Source organism: Drosophila navojoa, chromosome 3 (assembly GCF_054131105.1).
Source record: "Drosophila navojoa isolate 15081-1374.11 chromosome 3, UAZ_NAV_1.0, whole genome shotgun sequence".
NCBI lineage: Eukaryota > Metazoa > Arthropoda > Insecta > Diptera > Drosophilidae > Drosophila > Drosophila navojoa.
The window spans coordinates 21706023-21732250 of NC_142891.1; the positions used below are offsets into that span (position 1 = coordinate 21706023).

General features: G+C 38.4%; 1 protein-coding gene across 6 annotated transcripts in view; it reads right to left on the reverse strand.

Moving 5' to 3' along the window:
• Positions 1–11477: 11477 nt before the first annotated feature.
• bru1 (bruno 1) overlaps positions 11478–26228 on the reverse strand; it is a 90488-nt gene continuing 75737 nt past the window's right edge. For 5 of the 6 annotated variants that reach the window (XM_089257398.1, XM_089257397.1, XM_089257399.1 and 2 more), the window contains 2 exons: positions 21725–21874; positions 12391–13753 (listed from right to left, as the gene is read on the reverse strand). In XM_089257398.1, coding sequence (XP_089113524.1) covers positions 13482–13753; positions 21725–21874 — 422 coding nt within the window. In that variant the 3' untranslated portion in view covers positions 12391–13481. Of the gene's footprint in view, positions 11635–11707; positions 11803–12390; positions 13754–21724; positions 21875–26228 lie in introns of those variants that run through there. The other variant, XR_016196403.1, reaches the window with a different exon arrangement.

The window sequence follows — 26228 nt, forward strand, 5'->3', positions numbered from 1 at the left end:
CATACATATGTATGTATGTGTGTCTGTGTGAGTGAGAGACTGTGCCTGAGGCTTCCTCTTCATTATCTGTGAAGCATTCGGGTAACCATAAAATGGTTTGTCTCTGTTGCCCCTGCCAGGGCGATGCTCGGCGAAACTATGCCCAGGCTACAATGCTCGAGCTCTGCTATTGAGTTTCCTTTATGACAGCCCATAGCAGTGTAATTGAATTGTTGAGCCCGAAATGACGATGACAATTTGGTTCCAGCAAAGAATCAACTTTGATATCAAACACTTCAATTTGCCTTGCATTAGGCCTAACAATTTAATGATAATTAACTTGGCCCAATTAGCATAAAAACTGTACAGAGAATTTGATTTTAATTTAAACTACATTTATGCTCAATTAAGTTGGTTTTAATAAAATAACAGCTTTGTCTAAATTATTAAACGAGTTTTTGATTTCTCTCTGCATATTTATTATCAATTAAATTTAGTTAGGTGCATAAACCAATTGAGCAGAAATTCGGATTCAATTTGCAATAATTATTTCATTGCATATTTGTCTGTTAAATCTTGCCTCAAAAGCTGACACGAATTCGCAAATTCATGCTGAGCAGCATTCGGGCGCATGTCACATTCTTTAAATCGCCAAATCGATTGTCAGTTGTGGGCTTTGTGGCAAATGTTGAGCGCTTTCTGAGCGATTAGGCGCCACATGAGCAGCAAAAATTTGTGGCGTGTGTGTCGATGTCGATAAGAACATGATAATGATGTCTAAGTCGCGCAATCCAATAATGAAAATTAATTTCACACACCGACAAAGTGAAAGAGAAAGACAGAGAGAGAGAGAGAGAGAGAAAGCGAGAGAGGGGAGCAGCTGTAAGCCACAAGGCCCTAAAGCAATTTATGCCAATTTTCACGCATTCACATACACACACACACACACACACACACACACACACACACACACACACACACACATCTATACATACTAATATATAGATACAGACAGAGGCATGCCTGAAATATTTTTGACACCTGCAGAATTCCTATTGACAGCTGCGCCGCAGCGGCGGCGGCGGCTGCGAAATACGCGTTTCAATTCGAAGCGTTTAGCATTTTGTTGGTTTTCAACATGGTGTGCGTGTGTGCCTCTGTGTGTGTGTGTGTGTGTGTGTGTATGAGTGAGTGCGTCTATGTATGTGCTAGTCTGTTCATGCGAGCCGCAGGCTTAGCGACTCTGTGTGCGAGTGTCTGGCATATGTGAAATTTTTGACAGTTATTTTAATGAAATTATGCAAGCGCACTTTCACACATTCAACGCCAAACGATCTGCCAGCTTAGCGCCGTGAGCAAAAAGCTTCAAGTTGTTGTTGTTGTTGTTGCTGTTACGCTGTGTACTTTGGCATCACGTATGTGGGTTAATTATATGCACTGACATTCAAAATTTTCGGTATTTAATTAGCTATATTGCAGTTTGGACTAGGTAAATAGTTTTGAGTTATAATATTGCTAATTTGGTAAGGCATGAAAAAAGACTCGAAATTTGAATACTCTATGGAATTTGAAAAAATAAAATAAAATTAGTATATGAAATTGGTTTAAAAAATATACAAATCTGTGTAGCAGCTCCAATCAGAGAAAGGGAAAAGCAAATGCATATTATTTGATGTCTGCTTGATTTATGCATAACTCAAATAACTTTAATATTTCTTTATTCTTTGTGGATCTATAGATAGCCGTACCGTAAAACCTTTTTAACTAACATCAAATAAATTCAAATCCTGCTCAAACGGAAAATCAGCTCTATGTAAGGTTCAGGCGATCTCCCAGACGTTTACTTTACGTTACGTTAATTTTTTTCAATTTAGCTTTAAAAATGGCTATTGTTCATATTACCTTCATTCTATAATATTGCTGCACCTGTTATCTTTATGATATGTTGCTCCACTTCCCCTTCAGCAACAAGAATTCATATCTCTCTGAAGGATCTACTTCTCTAATATTACACTCTATACGACCGTAAATACAAATATAAAATAAAATGAAAATCTCCTGAAATTTGTAGAAAGAAATCTCTTTACACATTATTTGCAGTAGTAAATAGAATTTTCATTGTTAAAGTGCTTCGAAACAGTAGTGTGACTGTTATCATATATTTATTCTAGCGCATTGTAGTGCCCGCGCTATTTGTTCAAATCTCAAATTGTGTATATGTTTGTGTGTGTGTGTATGTTGCAAGGTGCCCGTTGTGTCATCGGCGCCTCGTCAGCGTCTCGAACTTCAACTCGAAACTCCCGAGTGGCTAAGCAGCAGCACTCGAAAAATGTCGCATTCGCTGGAGCTGGACACGGAACTGCTGACAGCAGCACAGTAACAGCACAGCACATCCACATCAGCTGTACATACTCATCGCATCCACATGGGCTGCCAACACGGAGCAGGAGCGGGCATGGGGTCAGCTGGGCACGTGTTGAGTGCGCACAAAAGTATGCTATGGAGCACACGAGCAATCTTTTATTTGATACGTTTTTGATTTGAGAACTAAAAGTCGCCGCAGCAGACAATGTCAATGTGTGCACCCACATAGCCCACGCCCACCGCCAACGTCTGCTCTTGCTCAGACCCCTCTCCCTAGCGCGTTCGCAGCACACCCCAACAAATCCAAATTGCTGTCGAAAACAATGACAGCAGCCCAGCGGAGCACAGAGCAAAAGAGACAGCGAGAGAGAGTGAGAGTGAGAGATGAGCAGACAGTTGACTGCGCCCAGTCTCAAGTGCAGCATGACACGTGGATTTCTGTTCGTTTCTTTTTATTTTGCTTGTCGCATCCCCGGCAGCCAGCACTCCTGTGGGAGGTGTATGTTTTTGGTAATTTGATTTTCAGATTTTCTCTGATTTGTCAGAGACGCCAAGTTAACGCTACATTTGACGCCATTGGCCAACAAAACAAAAGAAGAAAACCGAGAAAAAAAACTGAAAATCGACAACGAAAAACGTGTGCTGAATTTTTAAATTCAAATTTTCCTCCGCCGCCCCTTTCGCTTTGTTGTTTAGCATGTTGTTTGCTCTCTAATAGAAAATCTTTTTGCAATTTGATTTTCACAATAATTGAGCAGGCTGGCAAAAGAACGCGACAATTTGTTACATCAGCTTTGGGCAGAGCTAAAAAAAATACAAAAAAAAGAGACAGAGCGGAGCTGCCAACTGCCACGCCCCCCGCTGTATGGCGTGGTGTTGATGAGGCACTTTCCGTTAAATTTACTGTCGCACAAATTTTTGTTTTGCCTCGCAGTTGCTGTAGTTGTGTTGTTGTTGTTGCTGCTGGGCACGTATTTGCCGTTTCTATTACAGTTTGTGCTGATTTTGATTTGCTGCCAGCTACATAGATCTAACCGGCCCCACCCACCCGTATGAAGCCTGCATACCCACCCTCTGCCCTGCCTATGCCTGTCATTCAATCTCAAATTCACTCAATCAGTCAGTCCGTCTGTCTGTCTGTCTGTCTGGTCGTCCATCCGTCCTTCCGTCCATTTCGCCAGCCTGGCTGTTTCAGTTAGTCATTGCGTCAACACTTTGACGCTGTAAAGGGCGTGTCACACACACACCCACACACACATTTTGGCCATACATATGCCGCTGGAGTCACGTTTATTGTTGGCAATTTTTTGCGCCGCTGCTGCTGCCGCTGCCGCTGCCTTTTCCACTGCCGACTTATGACTTTTGTGCGCGCATAGGCAATTTCTATGCAGCCCCTGCCACGGTCCCCGCCCCTGCGCGCCACGCCCCTTTCACTGACTCCTCCTGTGCAGGTTAGCACGTGTGCGTGGAACGCATTTGTCATACTCGAATTTAAAATTCAATTTACTTACGTCATAAATTTAATAGTCTAGCTGGCACAAATCAGAGTACACTTGATTTAGGCCATGTGCCCGCAGCTGGCTAACAGCAACATCAACAAAAGGGGTTTGAAAATGTCGGTGAGGCTTATATATACACATATTGATTGACAGCTTCTGGCTGCTTTAATACGAATTAGCTGGGTTGGAATTAAGGCATTTAAATACAAATATATTTTAGGAGGTTGTGTGAGAGAGAGAGAGAGAGAGAGAAAGAGAGAGGGAAGGAGAAAGGAATAAAGCGAGAGAGAGAGAGAGAAAGAGAGGAGATATAGAGGAGAGAGAGAGGGAAGGAGAAAGGAATAAAGCGAGAGAGATAGCTAGATAGAGAAAAATAAATACAGAAACAGAGAGATAGAGATTTAGAGATAAGGAAAAATAAATGCAGAAAAAGAAAGACAGATCAAGACAGCGATAGAGAAAGATATATGCAGAAAGAGAGAGAATAACAGAGAGTTACACATATATAAATTGAGATAAATTCATTTAATTTAATATTACAAATTGATTCTTAGGTTAATTATCAATCTAAAGGGGATTTTTTCCTTCAACAACTATTTTATATTCATAAATCTTTGGAAAATCCCAAAACAGAGTCAGGCCACATATTCATTTGTATTTTTATTTTTGTCTAGCATTTGGTAAATTTAAAGGGACAGTTGCAAAGCTAATTGCTGAGCTTGTTAGACATATGAAAGACTTTTGTGCCAGGACAAATTATCAATGTGTGTGTGTATGTGTGTGTGTGTATGAGTTTTGTGCTAAACAAAAGTGCGCCAATTAGTAGCAAAATTTAGTTTTTAAGCTCTCACAATTCCACACACACACACACACACACACACGCTCGCACTCAGACGACAGCCAAATGTGCGCCCAGCCGCAAAAGCCAGCAAAGTTGATTTCTTAACAACTCTGAGAAAGGAGACCACAGAACCGCAAAAATGTCAGAACGTCAGGCAAACAGGCGCTGAGAATATGGGCAACATTTTAAGCTCAACTCTGGGATGCCCAAAAAGTGTTCGGTACGAGGACCACAGTTTTGAGCTCGAATACGTTGAAGGTGTATGAGTGTGTACATGTGTGTGTGGGTGTGTGTATGTGTGTGTGTGTTGTTAGTAAGTTGTCTGTTAGTTGTCTCTATTTTGTGGCACATTTGGCCAGGATGCTCATCTGTAAATTCATGCACACACACACACACACACATACTTTTTGATATGGCTATGAAAAAGATAAATGCATTTAATATAAAGGCAGCAGAGACAGCTAAAAGAAGCCGCTTCAAGTGGGTAGCATAGCTATGTAGTCGATTATGAAACTGTAAATTAACTAAGCACAGAGTATTCCTTAAATAATTGTATAATTGTAATTTTTAATTGAGCTAAGATGAAAAAATCATTATCGCAATAGGCAATTCTACGAAGAACTAATTTATACTGCACAACCAGGAAAAAAAAATTAATTAAAATATTTGTACGATTTGTATTTAAATAAAGCAATTTTAGAAATTCAATTAAAATGATAATAATTAAATAATGTTTTAATAATTAAATAATAATAGTAAATTAATTTTAAGTAAAATATTAATATATTAATTATATTATAAATATTAATATTAAATATCAAATAAAATATAAAATACATATTAAACAAATGTATCCAGTAATTTTATTTTTATTTTAATATTTCTTCATTTTTACACAACTATATTTTGTTAGTGTATTAAAACTTCGTTTTAGCATTTGCATTGTTCTAAATGTTTTTTTTTTTTTATCAAAAGGAGTCCATATGAGTGTGTTGCCTGATTTGAGCAAGTGTCCAATTTTTTTATTTGCGCTTGGCATGCTGCAAAATTAAACTAAGTCCATTTTAATTGAGTTTTTCAGCATGTGTCGTCCGAGCTGCAGTTTTTAGTTTTATTTGTGACATGGATGTGATTTGATTTCCCATTCACAATTTACAATTCTTTATGCTGGCAATTTGGCAACATTGTCGTCAATGAATTGTGAATGAAATGCAAATTTCTGTGGTGCAATTTAATGGCTGCACGCCAAATCGAATAACCCACGATGAAAAATTAAATTCCACACTTGTTTTTCCCAATTTGTTTACCACTCCCCCCACCCTCCCTTTCCAGCTGCGTAAACAAGAAAAGAAAATAAAATTCGAAATGAGATACTTGAAATTGGGAAAAAGTTTTCGGCGTTATCAGAGGCAAGTATTTGCCGCAAGACTTTTCCGCTGCGTGACGCCTGCTCGTAATGTTTTTGTTTTTGTTTTTCCATATTATTTTTCTCGTCGCTCTACCTTATTTTTCTGTTTTCCTGTTGCTCGGTTACTTTTTACTTTTGCGTAATCGTCAATGTGGCCAGCAAAATAAGTTTTACCGCACAAAGTAAATAAAATTTGTGTTTGAAAATTTTAAACAGGAAATGCGGGCAACCAGTATTGGAAAACACCAACGCGCTTTGGCCAACGCCAGAAGGGAAAAATCGAGCGGTGGAGCGGAGAAGGTGCTGCTGTGGTCTTCACATAATTTAAATTTGATTGGCCCGGCTTGGACGGATGTGATTTAGCTAAACGTAATTTTCGCCCAGCGCCAAAGCTTGGAAAATATAAAAGCTTCCGGTTTGATTGGCTGTCTTAGGTGTTATCTTAGGTGGATGCAGAAGTTTAATATAGCTGACTAGAGGTAGTATTTTTGTTCTTTAATAAACTTCATGTCAATTTCTCTTGTCATAATTACACTTTGCTATTTACTATATAAACATTCAATAAATACATAAGTACTTTCAGCTATTTCCCCGGTTGTTTAGCCAAGCGGAGTGTTTTTCTCTGACAGCGGCGCCCAAGTGCATTGATCCAAATCAATATGCAATATTAACAATATTTGCCGTAGCCACAGGTAACAGATTTTAAAAACTGGCAACACGAAATGCCACTCATAAGAGCTGCACGGCCAAGCCACATAACAATTTTGTGTGTTTGTCTTCCACTATGGGAAGCAGCTCAACCGTAAAAAGCGCAAAACTGGGTTAGCTGTCGAGATTTGCCCAACACTGCGGCAACAACAACAACAACAACAACCGCCAGTTGAGGTATATATGGGAACGGGAATATTGACAGTCCATACCCATCACAGAATGAAGCATTTGGGATTGGCAATGCATTCGGAATTGAGCGGGCCAACAACTGCAACAAAAGGAAAGCTGAAAGAAAAAAAAAAATGAAAAGACAAGCTAAAAACTCACGAGCTGCAGCTGAACGCTGGCAGTGAAGCGTAAATGGCGGGCAATGCGAGCCGATGCTGCCACGCCCTGGCCGGCCCACCGCCCAGCCGAGCATGCTGCTGCATATATGTCAAGTGAACTGGAAGTGATATGGCAGCATAGCGCAGCAGGACGAGCCTGAAAGCGAAGGACGAGCGTGTTCACGTGCAAAATTGCAGCTATTCCCAAACGGTTTGCATCCGTTTCATTTTTTTTTTTTTTTTTTTTTTTTTGTACCCCCATCTTCTGCTTTTCTCTTTGTGCTCTGCTGCCGCTCAAAATCAAATTCACTTTGTGCATGTATGTGCGTGAGTGTGTGTGTGTGTGCGGGTGTGGGTTATTTGAGCGTCATTTTGAGTGTGATCGATGGTTGCGCTGGCTGGCGGGACATGCAGCCAATGGGCCTCGATTTTAATCAGCAACTGAAAGCCGATCGGTAGCCAAGCTGAGCTGTGCCCCGCGCTGCCGACAATGACAACGACTGATATCCTTGCGGCTTTGCATTGCGCCGTGGCAGGCATTTATCTCACGCACACACACACACACATTCGTATAGCCATGCAGCTGGTCATGCACTTCCGCTTCCGCTTGGCGGGCAAAGAAACACCACACTGGACACTGGCCCCATCTTCAACCTCAGCCAATGGGCGGCAAGTGTGCCTCAGACGTAGCGCTGATTGTTTGCCCACGTTGCAATGCCACTAAATTGTTTGTCTTGTGTGTGTATATATCGCTCTCTCTCTATCACTGTATGTGTGTGTGTGTGTGTGTGTGTGTGTTTGCATGCAATGCCATTAACAATACGCCCAATGCCAAAACTGGCAAACGCGCCAAAGCCATTGTTATTTCGGCGGTCGATTGTTGTTCTTCCGGCTTGCGTGAGCTTACCCCAAGCCCAGAGGCCCACCCCAGCCTCCCTCCTCCTCCTCCTCCTCTGCAGCCGCAAATTGTGCAAACAAGCGTGGGAACGAGTCAGAGCGAGTGAGTGAGAGAGAGAGGGAGAGATAACTAAGAGCTCAGCGCGAGGCAACATCGTTCGGGATGCTCCATGCAAAACTTGTGCCACAAATCGCTTCGAATTTTGTTGCGTGTTCGGTTTTTGGGCTTGTTGCTATTGTTGTTGTTGCTATTGTTGTTATCGTTGTTGCTCTATTTGATTGGGAGTCTGTTCTGGGCTAAAGTTGTTTTTTCAGCTCGGTTTGCTCTCGACTGCAATAATCTTATTAGCAGTTTGTTGTTCGAACCTAATCAATTACCAACGTAATTACAAACTTTGCTAATCTGCTTAGCGCCCAGCACATGCACGGCGAGCCGAGCACCAAGAGAATGAGCCACGGCATAATAACAGTTAGAGGAGAGAGCTATAGAGGGGCAGTTTGAGTGGCATCAAGACCCATTGAACCCTATGCCGCGAATATACGTTTATAAACACGATTGGCTACAGATGCCAGAGCTCTGCTGCTGCTGATGGCCAAATTGCTATTAAGCGAGCTGCCTAATGAAAGAATTTCGAAATTCAATTGGACTTTAGCATATCGTGGAATGTGAAACGTGATTGAATATGCAGTTCAATTTCATATAAACTGGGGTATGAAATTATAGGTTTGCAGTAATTTTGTGTATGTACTTATGTATGTGGTTTCGAGTGATTATTTCATGTTATTGCTAAAGTGCAGACTAACTATGGAAAATTCAACAGCTATGTTTACATCTCTGCTCTCCATAAAGCAACCTTCCCTACGTCTTACAAAACCGCTTAACCTCTTCAGGTGACTCAATAGATTTGCTAGTATAGAGATTGCTTTTGTCGTTCCTCTACTCTCTATTCACAACACTCGCTTATTCACAATGCTCGCAGTTCGAACATGGAAAGAGAAACTAACTAGCATTTGATTAGTGCTCTTGCTGTGGCATGAATATCTGCTCTGCTCTGCTAGTGCTCATTGACTCCCACCTCGCTCTCTCTATTACTGTCAGCAGAGCAAATGCATTGTTAAATTAAAACCAAACTCGATCAGTTGTACTCGAATATATTTTGTATATTTTCCTGAATTCTTGTTAGACATTCTGTTTTGCCGTTCAAGCATACTTAAGTTTTATAAACCCAAATCCCAAAGATTCCCATAGAATCTTACTCACCAGCATATAAAATTAATTTCCATCAATAAATAAAATACCAGCCAAGCCTGTCACTTACAATTTTCGAATACTCGATACACAGCGATTCGCATACAGACAGACGCCAGCAAGGGTTTTTGGGGTTTAGTTGGAGGCAAAAAATCAACTTGAATTTTTGGCTGCTCACCATGATTCAATAATTCTGCTTCTTCATCGGCTTTATTTTGTGTGCATTTAACGCTTATCTGACGCCGAAAAAAAATTCATTTGACAGGATAAGAGCAAGTCCTTCGGGTGCCTCTGCTGTTGTTGTTGTTGTTGTCGAACTAAGCATGGCAAAAATGCCAAAAACTTTTGTCGTAATCAAAAGCCAAAATATTTGAATACGCCAAGACAAAATTAATACCGTGTGCTGTGTTGTGCCTCTGTGCCCGCCTCGCCCCAATCCTATCTGTTAGTGGCAACTCCCAAGGCCCACATACGTTAGATTTTCGCCTTTTGCTGCCAACAACAGCAGCAGCAGCAGCAGCAGCAAACTTTTCCACGCATGATTTAAATGGAAATAAATCTTGCGTTAAGATTCGACTTTGGATTTGGATTATGCAACGACGGTGGAAACGTCTGGCCCACACACGCACACACACACATATCCAACCAGAGCTGTAGACGGCAAGTGAATGGATGGATGCTGTATGCAGATGGATCTCAATTCGTTGGCATTTCTTGGGGCGCTGCTGCGTCACGTAGTTGGTAAATTTGTTTACATGATGCCGTCGTCGGGCAATATACGCCTCGTAACTCCCACTGCATATAGACACCTTCTCCCTCGCCCCCACGTCTACAATTGGCATAAACTTTTTCATATGCAAATCGCAAGTTTAGCAAAATATTTCGTTTATTGTTGAAGTTTTCTTTAGTTGCTCGTCAACATTTTGTAGACACACACACATATGCCAAATTCATGTATGTGTATGTTTTCTTGGCAGTGCAAAAGTTAGCTAAAAAGTTTTTCAACTAACCAAAGAATTTGATAAATTGCGCTAGACTAGCGTCAGCAGCCAAATCTAGGTTTATCAGCCAGCAAACGATTCAGTTGGAAAATAATGCCATTTTTTTTTTTTTTTTTAGTATTTAATATCAAAAATTGATGACACCTTTTTATTGATTTAAGTTGTTGTGAGATGTGTGTGTGTGTGAGTGTTTGATTTATACACCAATATACAATAATGCATATATACATCTATATATATATTTATATTTATCCACTTAACTAACTGCGTTTTATCACTAGATTTTACGTTCTCGCTTTCGATTTCAATCGCTTAAATCGAAGTCAGCAAATTATTATTATTATAAATATTAATTTTTTTTTTTTATTTTGCGCACATACTTTTATATAGACTTAAATTTAATCAATTAGAACACACACAGCCTTGCTTTGTTTCTCTAAAAAATTACACTTACAATTTCTAGTTAATTACAATTAATTACACAACGACAAAAACGCTTAATCTTTAATTAAAATTTATATGCGTTTCAAATGTCACTGAAAAAAAGCATTTTCAATTTTTTTTTTTTTTTTTTTTTTTTTTAAAGCCACATTTAGATAGTTACACAAAATGCACACAGAGTTACACCTATAGCTTACAGTATAATATATATAATTAACTAATTACTACAATACTTGATGAAATAAATTAGCTAAATAAATAGTGCAGCCATATATGTAAATATACATCATAGAAATAATAGTATGCTACCTAAGAAGCCCGAATATTATTTCAGTGACTCAATTGGCTTTAGAGCTTGCCAGATGATTAGGCGGCAGCTCTAATGCGAGTGGTATGGCAACTCTGCTCAATTGATTTTCCAAAACTTTGATTTGTCAATGCTTTTTTCTGTATTGCTACAAAATTATAAACAAAACATAACATACACAATTTACGCTAGATTTAAATTACTTTTCTCGTCACGTCTTTTCTGTTTTTTTTCTCCGCTTTTTTTTCGTTTTTTTTTTTTGTTTTTGTTTTTTTTTCTTTTTTGTTTATTTCAATATATATAATAAAAGTTTTTGCTTTGCAAGCTTTATTAAAATGGCATAATGCTGCGCTATCTTACAATTATCCTCTATATAAGTTGTTATCTGATGTGTTTTTCATGCTCATTGTTCAACTTTTTTTTTTTTTTTTTCATTTTTGTGTGTGTGTGGTACTTTTTGTTTTTGTTTTTTTTTACAAACAGTTCGTGTATACAAGGCTATAAAAATTTACACTTGTTGCGAATTTCTATGTATGACAGCAATTTGATGGGCAGCATAGTATGTACAATATAAATGGGACCAAAGTGCTATACAGAACGACGGCAAACAACTGAAAGAAAAGAGGAAATATATAGAATATTCGAATATATATAAATTTATTTTATTTTTTGATCGTCGCTCACCTTTTGACTCGTTAGCAGCATCACTTTACTTGGCCTTCGAAATTGGTTTAAATTAGTCATATTCTAGGCAACTCGAAGAAACGTTTACTTAGATTCTGAATAGAACAGGGAAAATAAAATACATCATTAATAAGAAAAACATTTAAATATGATTTACACCAGATAAACAAATAAAGACACCAAATTGCGTTCATGTGCATTTTGAAACAGAAAACAAAACTTTATTTGTATATTTAAATAAGCATGGGTTATGTGTTCTGCGTGTACATATGTGAGTGTGTAGTGTATGTGTGTGTAAAGTGTAAGTGTGTAAATATTTTACATAAACAAAGCTATGCTCTACATAAACTAATGCAAAATATATCAATTTACTCAATTCAACTACAAAATGTTTAATGCATGAGAAAGAATTTAAGCATTATGAAAATGGAAACATTTTGAAATGAGTACAGACAAAATACACTGATCGAAAAAAAAGTGGGTTTACTATTATAATCATAAGTGAATCAAAATAAATGTGAATTTTAAAAATTTAAATCGCTGAAATTAAAAAAAAAAAAAAAAATCTATGTATATATTGTATTTTTTTATTCTCTCACATTAACACTAAACAATTTTGTAGTTCAGTAAATAAAAATTAAAGCTAAACGAAATATATAATAATAATGATTGAGTAATGATAATTAAGTATAACAAAAACATTGTTTTTTCCATTCAGTACAAATAAAAATGTTGGATAATTTTTGTTTGTTTTAACAATTCAGTTTTGGCATTAAAAACTAAAATATTCATATACGCATTTGCATATAAAAAGATAATCCATTTAACAAAACAAAGAAACCAATATATTAATATATATTTTATATAGTATATATATATAATAATGTTTAGTTGAGAACTTCAGATATTCAACAAACATTCAAAACAACTTGTGACTTGCAACATCATGAGATGAACAAATGAAACAGAGACAAGTATGAATTGTTCAAAATTGATTTAAGTTTAAAGTTTTTTTTTTTTTTGATTTTTTGATTTTTTGTTTTGTTTCTTCATTGTTGTGAAACTTAAAAGCTAACAGTTGAAACAGTTTAAATATATATATTTATGTATGTCATATTTTCGAAAAAGAAAAAGAAGAGAGTGTACAAAAAAATGAATTGTTAAAATTTGTTTTAACTGTGCGACAACAGCTTAAAAAATTAAGATATTGAAATGTGTCGTTAAATTTGTTGCGAAAATAACTTCAAAGCGTAACAAACAGAAAGTGTTTCGACAGAACTAAACGCTAAATTATAGGGTATCTTTAGGTGTAGTAGGTTTTCTTTTTTTTTTTTTGTTTGACTTCAACATTTAACGTGCTAAATATATATTTACTGTCTTTTTTTTTTGGCACAAATTCATGTCTTTTTCCAATTGTTGTTTTTTTTTTTTAGTTTTTGTATATTTTTTGTTTGGATTTTTCATAGGGTATACGTACAACGTAAGGTTCTTGACTTTTTGGTTTACTTTAAACGCGCGCGCTCCACACGGGTAACTCTTCATTGGACTACTCCATTTGACAATTTAGTTCGAGTTGATCTATTTTTTTCAAGGGTAAACATTTCTTATTGTTGCTCTTTTAGCTATAGTTGTTGTTGTTGTTAATATAAGTTTGTTAAGTTTGTTCCTTCAGCGGGATTCTTTTCCATTCTAGTTTTTCTCTTGATCTCCCACACTCTCTCATTCTAAGCTTTATTTTCTGTTCTTATTGAAGCGCTCCTGCATTTCTTCCTCCTTAGTACGGTTTGGATGCATCCTTGGGCTTCTTCAGTTGCACCTTCAAGCGCTTCGTGCCCACCTGGAAGCCGTTCATTGACTTAATGGCCATCTGTGCGGACTCCGGATTATCGAAGGAAACGAAACCGAAACATTTCGAGAGACTCGTCTGCTTATCAATGAACACCTTTGCCGAGATAACGTTCCCGAATGGCAAGAAAGTTGAAGCCAAATCGGTGTCGGTAAACTCCTGTGGCAAGTGATAGATAAACAGATTGCAGCCTTCAGGACCTGGAAAACAGATTAAGCATGAAATAAAGGCAATGAGCAAATGAATAATATATGTTCTCAAACCAAAATTAAATATTACGCAAAAGTCTCATTCAAAAATCTATATATTTTAATATTTTCTACAAAGTAAACTCTAAAGCTACACACAAATATGGAATGCTATAGCTGCAAGCCATCAGGCATGTCTAATTTGGCACTCTATCTAGCCCCAACTTAAAGGCCATTTCATCGCTTGTCCACTGGCTCAATCAACAGTCGTTTTTAGGGGTCTTCATCTCAGGGTCTTATCTTTGCAATGAGCAATTAATTTACCTAACACACGTCTGACTGTCCACACACACACACATGCCAGTCCTCCTCCCTTTGAACACACACACACACACGTAAAGCTCTGGCATAATGACAGATGCTCAAATGAGCTGAAATTTGAGCAGACAAAAGCTAAAATTATATGTACTCAGTGGGCAAGACGAGACCCGGACGAAGGGTGGCGAGCGCACGAGAGGCTGATTGCCAAAGCGGATGCGGAAATGATGCGCCCAAGTGCTGACTGTGTGAGAGTGTATGTGTGTGTGGTGTGTGTGTGTGTGTGTGTGTGTGGAGGCGTGTCACATTTTGTTTAGCAGCACGTGCCGCCAACTGTCGCTGGCATCGCATATTAACAGCTGCGCTCTCGTCAACGGCTTCGTCCTGCTGCGGTTTGCACTTTTCGTGCAAATTACTGTCAATGTCCGCTGCAGCCAGCCAGCCAGACAGCAGCCAGTAGTTGCAGTAGCAGTAGCAGTAGCAGTAGCAGTAATAAGACTCCATGTTGCTGTTGTTGTTGTTGTTGTTGTTGTTGTAGACGCTGCCATTAGGTTTTCACTTTCGAGCTGCTTTTAATGACGCTTTAAGTAGCAGTTGGCAGTTGACATTTTGCGGTCTGTCAATTTGCCAGGGCGCATTACTTCCGCTAATAGCCAAACAATTTGTCAAGAAGTTGCAGTTAAGATCGGCAATGACTTTTAAAGATATATGTATGACCTTATATATTATTCTAAGAACTAAGATTAGCTAACTTACAGTAGATTTAGATTGATAGAAAATTTACTGCAATTTTCTAAAAATTTCCAATAATTTCCAATACCTAAAACTGCATAGAATCGATATTTGTGTATACTTTGACAGGATAGGAATTCTTAATAAAGTTCTTAATTATTAATTATATTTTTAATATAATCTTAGCATTTCATTATTAAATTCTAGCCATAATCTCCTCGTTTACCATATTTTGCCAAAGTTTCAGTAAATAATCAAAAAATATATTTGCTTTCAATAAAATGAAGTAATTATTCTATGCTAAACCTATCATTTAATTATTAAGCATTACCATAAGCTCCTCGTTTAGCATCTATCCATCTCTCTCAATTAAGTTAATCGTCTTAATTTCAATCTTTAAACAATTGTTATTGCAAATTTCTTTAGCTGGCTTTTGTGATATTCTAGAGATAGGCAACCCATGCGGCACCCGTGTCGTATACGTAATTAATCTGCAAAGCCTGCACATCAACGCTATCATAAATGCATGGCCAAGGATAATAACAACAGCTACAACAACAACAACAACAACAATTTGCAATTTATGTACATGCCGACTTGATGCATGTGCCACGCCCACAATGCCCATAGTGGTGTATGGCGCATTGTAATCAAATAACTTTGTATGCCTCCTCCATCCCAGCTGCTCTTGTTGCCGTTGCTATTGTTGTTGTTGTTGTAGCTGCTGTTGTTGTTGTTGTTGCTGTTGAGCCTGTCAGCTTCATCATCGTTTGCCAGCAGCACTATTAATAACATAGATACATCTTTTGTCATCTTTGCCGCGACTAGCAGTGCATCATGCACATGCCAAGCCCAACGTGCCACACCCCAAACACCCGGACGCCTACACGCCCCAAACATCCAACGCCCGAATGCCTACTCCGCTTAGTTTGGTTGAATTTCCAGGCACAAATCAAAGGACTTCGCTTTCGGCCGCCTGTTGACGAGCCACAGCTCAAGTGAGTGACTGATGCGATTATAAAATGAAAGCACAAATTAAGAGGCGTTCGCGCCCGCTCCAACCCCCACTGGGCATATGCATAGGTGGGGCGGGGAGCGAGGGCTTGCTCATTGTTCACATTATATTGCCTGCAGATATGCCCATTCAAATGCTGCTCTATATGCATTAATTGACTTGGCTTGTCTGTGTGCGTGTGCGTGTGCATGTGTGTGTGTGTGTGTGTACTGTTGCTTTGCCATTTTGCACATACTCTGCAATTAATTTGATACACACTCACTTGCCCATTGTTGTTAATTAAAGAGTGCTAAGTAATGCTTAAAAATGCTCCGCTTGCTCCTCATTTAATTAAGCGACTAATGACCTACACGTGTGAGCCTCAAGTGGAATGATACAAAAAGAAAAAGAGAAAATCCACAGCCGAAAACAGAGCACAAATATATACTTAGCAAAAGCTTCAAATTGTCGCTAGGACGACGACGGCAAAAAGTCAGAGCATGGCGAGTGTCAATGTACCGAGAGTGATATAAAATTAAATTTTTATAGCATACTTCTGTGAACGCAAGTAAAACTGCGGAATCCAAGAAAATTTGATTTTAATGTGAAATTTTTGGGCAAATATTTAGATTTTAATGTTATTTAATTTTCTGCACTTGGATTTACAGAATTTATAAATCAGCTTTAGCTCGATTTTATCTTGGACCGGATATTTTATGGGACATCATGGTCTTCTACATTTTCTTTATAATATAATGAATAATCATATAAAAAGTTACTACTATATATCTGCTCACATTTAACTGCTTGTCTGCAACAACTTAACCCTAACGTCTTTAAATGCTTTCTTTTTGCCTTTCCTAAACAACTCTAGCAGCAACAATAGCAACAAGATTTTTCCAACATTTTTCATAGTTGGAAAAATCTGAAATCGAAGTTAAGGCTAGACGAACAAAAAAAAAACATAAATAAATAAATGCTGCAGATTTGTGCAATCTGTGCGTGGAGACGGCAACTGCAGCTGCGGGTGGCACAACAATGTCTGGGGGCAGATAAATTCTCAGCATGTGGAATTTATCAAATGACGACATGAGCATAAGCAGCAGCAGCATAAGCAGCAGCAGGAGCAGCAGGAGCACGAGTAGCGGCAACAAAAGAGAATAACAGAAGGGGAAGCACTGGCAGAAGAAGCAACAGTAACGGAGTAACAACAACAGGAAACAAGTTATAAGCATGTAGACAGGCGCAGACGACAGGCGCAAAATTAAGCAGGAAGCGTGCAAAAGGATGTGAGAGAAATAAAAATAAGAAGAAAATACAAAATAAAATAAAATGCTGCAACTAACCGGCTAAAGCAGTGGGTAGCGGGTGCAACTAGCACTAGTGCATGTAGTAAATAAATATGCTTTAAATGCGAGGCCGTTGCAAAAGACAGCCGAATATGGCACTGACAGAGCGGGGCGCCAAGCGGGGGTGGCGGCTTGCCCCCAGAGGGCGTAAAAGATGGCAACAGCAAGACAAACCCCCAAACGGATGCAGCCGGCTTAAAGTCATGTGCATAAGCCGGAAGTTGGAATATAAAATAAGCAAGTGCAGGCATCCACGGCACACACAGGAGAGAGAGACAGAGACAGAGCGAGAGTGGAACTGGGAAGCTCGAAAGATTTGCGACAAGCTTGACTTTAACTGCGGATTGTCCAGCCGAATGCCACACAGTGAGTTATTATGAGCATAGGCATAGGACACAAGCCAAACCACTAAGAAATATATACGTAAATATATATTATAAATAATATTCAACTTAACCAAGATCAAGCAAGATCTCTTTAAAAGAATTATTTTCTTTTGAATATTTTAAGAATCTTTGCTTTAATAAAGCAGTTTCTTTACCTTTCATTTCACATAAGACATAAATTTCTAAGCAAAATTTAATTATAATTATCTAAGTGACAATGCTTTAAATGAAATTGGAGCAACATTTCTCAACCAGTGCTAATACTAGTGTATGTGTATGTGTCTGTGTCTGTGTGTGTGCGTGGCAATAAAATCAATAAAACTGTGTGCAAGCCAGATGTTATGTTGCCATATAAATTCCATTTGGCTGGGCCATGCCCTTGAGAACCGAATTGAAACGCGGGCAAAAAATGTAAAAAAAAATTGGCAAAAAAGAGAAAATGGAAAAAAAAATTCTTTGCCTTCTGCTTGTTAGCAAACATGTTGGCAGTAGAAAGCGGGAGCATAAAGATATATACACTCCACATATACATATATATACACATATATCTAGTGTGTGACTGTGTGTGCATCAATAGGAAGCATAAGCTGGAGTAGACATGGAGACAAGAACTCGTAACGGATGCGGCATCTTTGCTCAGCGGAAGAGGAAAATGCAATATAGGAAATCGTTTTTCGCACACACATAAAACTACCGCCACACATACACATTCAAACCAAACACAACACAACAAGAACAAAACAGGAAGTTTATTTGTGTATGTGGGTAAAAGGAAGAAGAAGAAAAACTGCTGTAGGCAAAATTTGTTACATATATAATAGGTTTTTTTTTTATTCTATATTTTTGCAGCGGGTTTTTCTGCGGCTTGCAGCGAGCTGCATTGGGGAATAATGTGCCCAACGTAATGATAATGATACCGAGCCAACTGCAGTTTTAAGCCAAAGACGCGACGCTATAATGCATGCAGCAGTTAACGAGCTGCTTAACTCTATAGAGAATAAGGCGAGCGTGAATAATACAAGAGATACAAATTAGAAGCATGTAAACGAGCTAACTAAGGATAGCAAAGCAGAAGGAGAGAAACAATCATAACGTATATTATATACACATATATTCATTAGTATTTAATGAAAGGCAGCGGGGAAAATGATAATATATGCAAAAATAAAACAGATTTAAAATCCTTTTAAAACTGGTAAATTTTTACTTAAGCTAAGCTATTTTGAATGGAGATATATTGAATACACGAAGAGCATGAATGCATAAATCTAAAAAACATTAATTTCAATAAAGGAATTTCTTTCAAAGTTCATCATTTCATTTCTGATAATCTGCAAAAATTTCGTAAATGAAATTTCCACACATTTGGCATACTTTTCTCTCACCCAAATCTCATTCGACATGTCAAAAATTGAAACTTTGTCCACATGATAAAGATATGAATGATACCATATAAATAGAAGAAGCCTTCAAAGTTTGCCCATATCTATAGTATATAATGCTAAATCAATAGCCCAAAACTAAACTTTAACTCAATTAATTTCCGCTTAGTGATACGCACACACACACACACACACACACACGCATGCACACATCGACAACGCTCTCCCACCTGCTGAAAAACTAATATGAGACTAATTATCCCCGCAAGTCCAACTTTTTGCACACTTTATGGGATCAGGGCAAAAAAAAAAAAGCAAAAAAAAATGAATATATAGATATAATGCTCGAGTCGAGGGGTCACATGATGGCATGAGGTGGGCAGTTTGTGCAGGGGGGGCGTAAACATGGCAGCTCGCATGTCGCATAACATGCGCAATTTGTTTGAATGTGGACGACTGATGCTACAGTCATGTCTCTCTGTATGTGTGCTGCGCTTGTTGTGTATTTTTGTTGGCCACGAGGGAATTTTTCGGGCAACATCATGAGTCAGCAAAGCAAACAAGTCACACAGACACGTACACACACACAGAGAGAAAGAGAGATGAAGACGCAGCAGCGGCGGTGGCGGCGGCGGCGGCGGCGGCATCCACAAAAGTCAGTCAACTGCAAAAATATATACATATACATATTGCTCAAATACATATACATATCAATATACATATACATATGTATGTATAGGTATATGCATCGTATATATTTTATTTGGCATGGCGAATGCCGCCAGACGCCAAGCCCAGCGACCTCTGCCCCCTCGTTCGCTCACTCTCTCTCTCTCTCTCTCTCTCTCTCTTTCCATTTCCCTTGTCTCTTTCACTCACGTCTCACATTCTGACGACTGTTGCTTATGTAACCGGAAATATGGCAAAAAGCGCAACGCCAAAACATTTTCCGTTGCATTTTCCCCGAGCAGCAGCAGTGGCATTAGCAGCGGCATCAGCAGCATCAGCGTCGTCATCGTCTTCGTCTTCGTTTTTGCTATCTGCTTAGCAGGGAGTGCCCCTACTCTATTCACACACACACAGCTCCCCCCTTTTCCGCATATCACATGCAACTTTAATGTTATGTGTGCCAAAGCGCAATTCGCTGTTGGCGCTGCAGTTGATCTGTGTGTGGGTGTCAGAGAGAGTGTATGTGTGTATGTGTGTTTTCGTGTGCTTAGAGGGTGGTGTCGAACACATTGCAATATTTTCTGATATCGACATTCACGTCTGACTAATGGAATTGTGTGTCAAGTGTGTAATATTTACACTGTGTCAAAAGCTGATAAAAATTTAAGCTGCAGCAAAATGCCGTTCATATAAATTCGCATTACTGCATGAGCGTGTGTGTGTGTGTCTGTGTGTGTATGTGTGGAAAGTTGGAAAATGTCTAAGTTGATTGATCCTATTGATTTTTCCTATCTTCTCCAACACTTTGGAGTTGAAAAGCGAATAAGGATTTGTATCAGCAAACAGCCTTAAATCTGCTTTTGCCAATCGAAAATGTGAATTGAAAAAATAAGGAGCACAGGCAAGAGGAAAAGAAGACGACGTTGTGTTATATAGGGCTTTTTTTCTCTCTCTCTCTCTCTCTCACTCCTTTTGTTCTAGTTGCTTTCGATGTAAAGTTCATTTTTGGATTTCGTGCAATTGAAAGTTATTTGCTCGTGCATATGCAAGCAGCCTATCCAGACAGCTTTGCTTGGTCTCAATATTCATCTTGGATGAGATGACCAAAATAGCAAATCTCTGGTTCAATTGTAGAGGAATTTTTTCATTTTGACTGTGAGACAAAGACAACGAGAGCTTTTGCATAAAATTAAGCAAATCTATTCAATACGTATGGAAAATTGACAAAGGATTACAGTTTGATGTGTTTACAGCATGAATACAGGATATTTATATCTATTCTGATACAGCATTTGTTAGGGCGTATTAATATATTATAATATTTATTTATTAATTTTATTTTTACCACTCAGCTGGTAAGAATATCAAATATCAATTCTTTAACTCTAATAACTTTGTTTAATATATTATTCTTTATCTGTTTTCTTTTACAAGACCTCTATTCCTCATCATTACCAATCTATGTATATAACTTTTTTCAATAACTTTCCCATAAAAATTTATTGCCAAAGTACGTAAAAATCTACATTTCGTGTGTGCTTTGCATTTGGAGAAACACAAGTTGCATAACATCTGCCTCTTCACTCACCACAACACAGAGAGTACACCCAGTAGTTCACACACATCTATCCACATCCATATCCACCCACATACAGACTAATGAAAGATTAATCCAGCAGCAAATAACTAAGTAGATTGACAACCAAACGGGCTGCATGACAGGCACAAAGGCAGCGAGCAAAACCGCAAAATGGATGCGAATGCGAATGACGCGGACAGCGATGAGCGGGTTAATGCATTTGATGTTGCAACACCAGCAGCAGCAGCAGCAGCAGGAATAGTAGCATCAACGGCAGTGATGGCCAGCAAAAACGGCAACATTTAGTTTTATGTAATGCCAGAGCGAGCGACTGACTGTCCGTCCCTCTGTCTCGCCGACTGACTGACAGAACCGCAGTCGGACATTTTAGAGCATTTATCAAAATGCCTGGCGTTTAGACATTTCTATTTGTGTGCAGCGAGAGCTTCAAACCAAACTCCCCAATGAACCCAATTCATATTCCCCAATAGCCACCCTCCCCCTCCCGCCCTTCTACCGATACCCCTAACCCGACACCTTACCCCTCCCTTTCTCCCAGTCCCCAATTACTCACCTTCAATCTGCTTGCCCGCAGCAGCGGCCGCAGCGGCGCTCAGCGCAACGCTGGCTAACGGTGAGGTGGACAGTGCGGTGGTGTTTCCAAATTGCGGTAAACCAGCGGCTGTTGACATATACGCCGATGCCAATGGATTTGGATCAGACCCTGCAATAAAAAAAAGACACACATACATATAAATATATATATATACCTATACATATATATAGTTGGGTATCCATGCACTTATAGACAGACACACATCTGTATCAGTTGCGTGCTACTGCTGCAGCCCAAAGTAAATTACATTTTGGATAACCAAAAATTATATAACGAAATTAAAATCGCGCTGCTTTCAAATTTTGTGCGTCGAGTGAGATGTGTGTGTGTGTGCGTGTGGGTTTGAGTGTGCATTAGCCAGATTTAGCTAGCGGTTGCCAATAAAACGTTTATGTCGCTCAAAATGCCAGCCTGTTGGATCTATATATTAAGCTGCTGTAAAAGTTAATGTTGCAAATCCTTTGGAGGGGATTATGAGATGAACAAGTTCCTCACTTATATCTATTGCCCTCTAATTCAATTTGTTTGTAAACTATTTATATTTAGTTATAATATTCAAGTAAAAGGCACTCATTCAGCTCCATTCTCTGAATCCCTGAAAATTTTTCTCTGCCTTTACAGCTTTCAATCCGCTTTATATGTCAGCTAAGTAGTTAATCATATTATTATTATTATTATTATCATATTTTGTTTTGCCCTGCAGTAGTTGTTCATTCAACCTCTCTCCGCTGCCAGACGTAATTAATCATTGAGCATAACACGCCGCGAGGGCAACATTTGATTATATTTAACACAAAACACAATAATATTTACAATTAGTTATATGTCTGTGTGTGAGTTGCATTTTCTATATAAATCTAAATTTAATTTGTTGTTCATACGCCATGTGTGGCATGTGTGTGAGGCTGTGGCTGCGCCTGTGTGTGTGTGGGTGTGTGCAAAGTCTGGTTTGTGTTTTGTGTAATTTGACGCCTGTTGTTTGTTATTTAGTTGTTTTACGTCGCCCGCCGTCATGCAATGCAATTTTGCGGTTTTCAGTTGCGCGAATTCTTCTCTTTCCCAGCCCCCTTCTCTCTCTCTTTCTCTGTCTCGCCCTGCTGGTTGTTATTAATGAGTTTTGCAACTGTAAGAGTGCGCACGTGTATGTGTGTGTGGTTGTTGCATGTTGACAATGAGCGTCCAGTGCATTTGATAACTAATTTGGCTAATAACAAAATATGATGTCAGTTCGTCATGGCGACTATCGAGTTAGATTCAGACCAAAAACAGTTTGAGCTAGCGAGAGAGATAGAGGGAGAATGAGAGAGCGAGAGAAATGGCTAGCGACAGAGGGCAAAAACTTTGCATTTTCAGTCAAGTTAAAATTATTTCTATGCCATATAAAATTATACGAAAACTTCTTCAAAGAACTGAGCTGAACTGAACTGCTACTACCATACAAACAGAGAGACACACAGACACACACACATACGCGCACTGCCAAACTTTTGTGAGATTTTACAGATTTAATTTCAAAAGTTTTTACCCATGTGCTGCAAGAGTAGCAACAGAATCTCCCCGAAACCAGCCCACGTCGCTCAATTGTCACGCCCACCTTATGCACTCCACCTTAGGTGTTGCAATCAATTGTCCAAGGGGGCTGGGACGAGGCAGCTGGCAACATTTTTAATTTAACAGCTTGAAATGTGAAGAGCAAAGTCTTGGCAACTTTTCAGTCTGTGTGTGAATGTGTGTGTGTGTGTGGCATAAACAATACACAGGTAATAAGGTTGCTGAGCAAAAACAGAATCGACTGCTAGATACTCTGGTTGAAACAGGGACTGCATGAATATGCAGTGAGTGTGGGATTTATTATACCTTGCTCTATATATTATCTAAGAGCTCAAGGTAGAATTCTCAAATGTTTTTACTCACAATGATGTATTGAAATACTGATTCAAATAATGACTGGATTGAAGCTGTGACTTGCGAAGCATATGTAATACCTGAAGAGCTTTGGGTTTTTAGCCTTGAATAATTTTATTAATTTGACTTAAATGAATGAAAAATAAATATCAATTTATAGACTTTGACTTCTACATTTTCATTAAATATAAATTATTAACTTTATATTAAATTTCTATGTTTATATCAACATATTTTTACACATAGAAATGAGAAATGACAAATACCCAAACATTAATAAATAGTAAACCTCTGATACTATGAGCTTCATTGCCCTTAAAAATTATAAAAATATATATTACCTAAGTCAATAATCTACCTTTATCCCACTAAAAACCAGAGTATTAAAACTGACAAAAAATAAAGAAAAATACAAATAAAATACAGGCATATGTGAAGGCAAAAGCTAAAAGGCAACTCTAACTTCAAAAAAGTTTTGCATATTTGCCAAGAAATTGAAGAAATTGTTTTAATTGTTCGCTCTTCCCTCCCCCTCCTCGGACAGAGAACAGACGCACATGAGCATTGGTTCGACAAACTGCAAACAGTAAGCAAAATATTGTATGCAACATGTTATGGCTAAGGGCTAAAGCTAAAGCTCTTGACCAGGCCAATAATAACAAAGCAGGCATAACAAATTCACACACACGCACACACAGATGAAGGCAGCAACTATTTGGTATTTTTGTTTGTCTGCTTGGCCCCCCTCTCCCCCTCGACCCATGCATGTTGGACTTTTTAGCTGGCAAATTTGTGCAAAATTTGAGGCAAGTTTTTGTATTTTTTTCTGGGATTCTTTTTTTTTTATTTATTTGTTATTTTTGCTATTTCTGTTGTTGGGCAAAGACTTTGCCACTTGCAGGCACTTCAAGACTTTTGGCAGCTGATGTTGTTGTTGTTGTTGCCGCTTCTGCTGCTGCTGCTGTTGATTTTGAAGTGCAAAGAGCGAAAAAGCGTATAAACAAACGTAATGGAGAGCCATGTTGAGAACAGAGCTGAAAACGTGTTTGTTAGCAGAGGGAGGGATAGAGCGTGGGCATGGACAGGAAACGCAACTCTCCCCCAAATGAGAAAAAAGAGAAAGAGGCAGAGGCAGAGGAAGAAAAATGAAACTGTATGCAGCAGTTGAGGGTTTATAAACTACATAGTTTACAGCACTTTACAAAACTTTGATTAAGATTTTCGTTTGTTGCTTTTCTCTTTTCCCTTTTGATTTTGTTCTCTTTTCAACTTTTTGTTTCAATTTCGTTTGCCCAAAAAAAAAAGAAGAAAACTTTGAATTGGTTGCGCTTGAGATTGTAGCGGGATTTTGTTAGATTCCATTGTTTTGATGGGGTCTCTTGAATGCGGGGTTAGGATAATGGTTAATAAAGACCAGCCATGGCGCGTGTTGAAAATGTTGCAACAGCACACAAAAACGGATTAGGTTCACGGTTAAAACTCGAATGCAACGTGAAGATGTTGAAAAAGGGGCAAGGTAAACGAACTAAATAGTTGATTTTTGATTCGGCAAATGCTGCACACCTATGTATGATGTATATTATTAGATAAATATTTTTATTAGTTCTATTATAGTCTGTTTTCAATCCTATCCTCTAATGCGATTTTGCCTGTCAGACCTTTCGATATCGAATATATAAATTCAAACTTCATTTAATCTAGCTTCAGAGTTGGTTAACGCTGAGCTAATAACTATTGTTCTGAGGGTAATAAACTGCAACAATATTATAATAAGTTTTTATCGCTTTCCGCTTTGGGAACAACAGACACAATATATCCAACAAATACCCACATATATCTCTATCAATATCCCACTTGTCGTTTCCCCCCTTTATATATTTTTCTATTTTTAGCTGCAAAAATATCTATAGTCTTTCATTTCAAAATCAATATTACAAGCGTTATCAAAATTTTCGGCTATCTACCAATTACACAAACTTCAATTGTCAATCTACACACACACACACACACACACACACAAATTTTCGCCCATTTATCGATGCTATCGCAATGTGCGCCTAAAACTGTACAATACCAATTTTCACACAGCCAAACAACCACACATACGCATGCCACATAGACGCACACAGACACACAGTATGAGAGCTGGCAACAATTATGAGCCAATCTGTGCGCACATATTGATATTTTGCAACGAGTTTTGCGTTGCGTTTGCGTTTGCGTTTGCCATAAACAATTTGCAGCAAACAAAAGCCTCGGGCGCAATTTGTTTGGCCACTTTATTACAACAACAAAACGATTTCATACAGACACATCGAAACAACAACAACTACGCCAGTTTAATATAGAGACTTCGAGCAGCAACAGAAAAATTTGATTCTCATGTCGAGCTTATGTTGCAGTTGGTTGCAAATGAAAAACAAAAAAAAAAAACCCAAAATTTCTAGCAAATTTTCTTGTACATTACTTTCTTTATTTACGGCAAAGCAGAAGTTGACTTGATGCTGGGCATAAGATTGTGGAGAAGCCGTGGAGAAACTCTCCAAGGAGCGTAGGC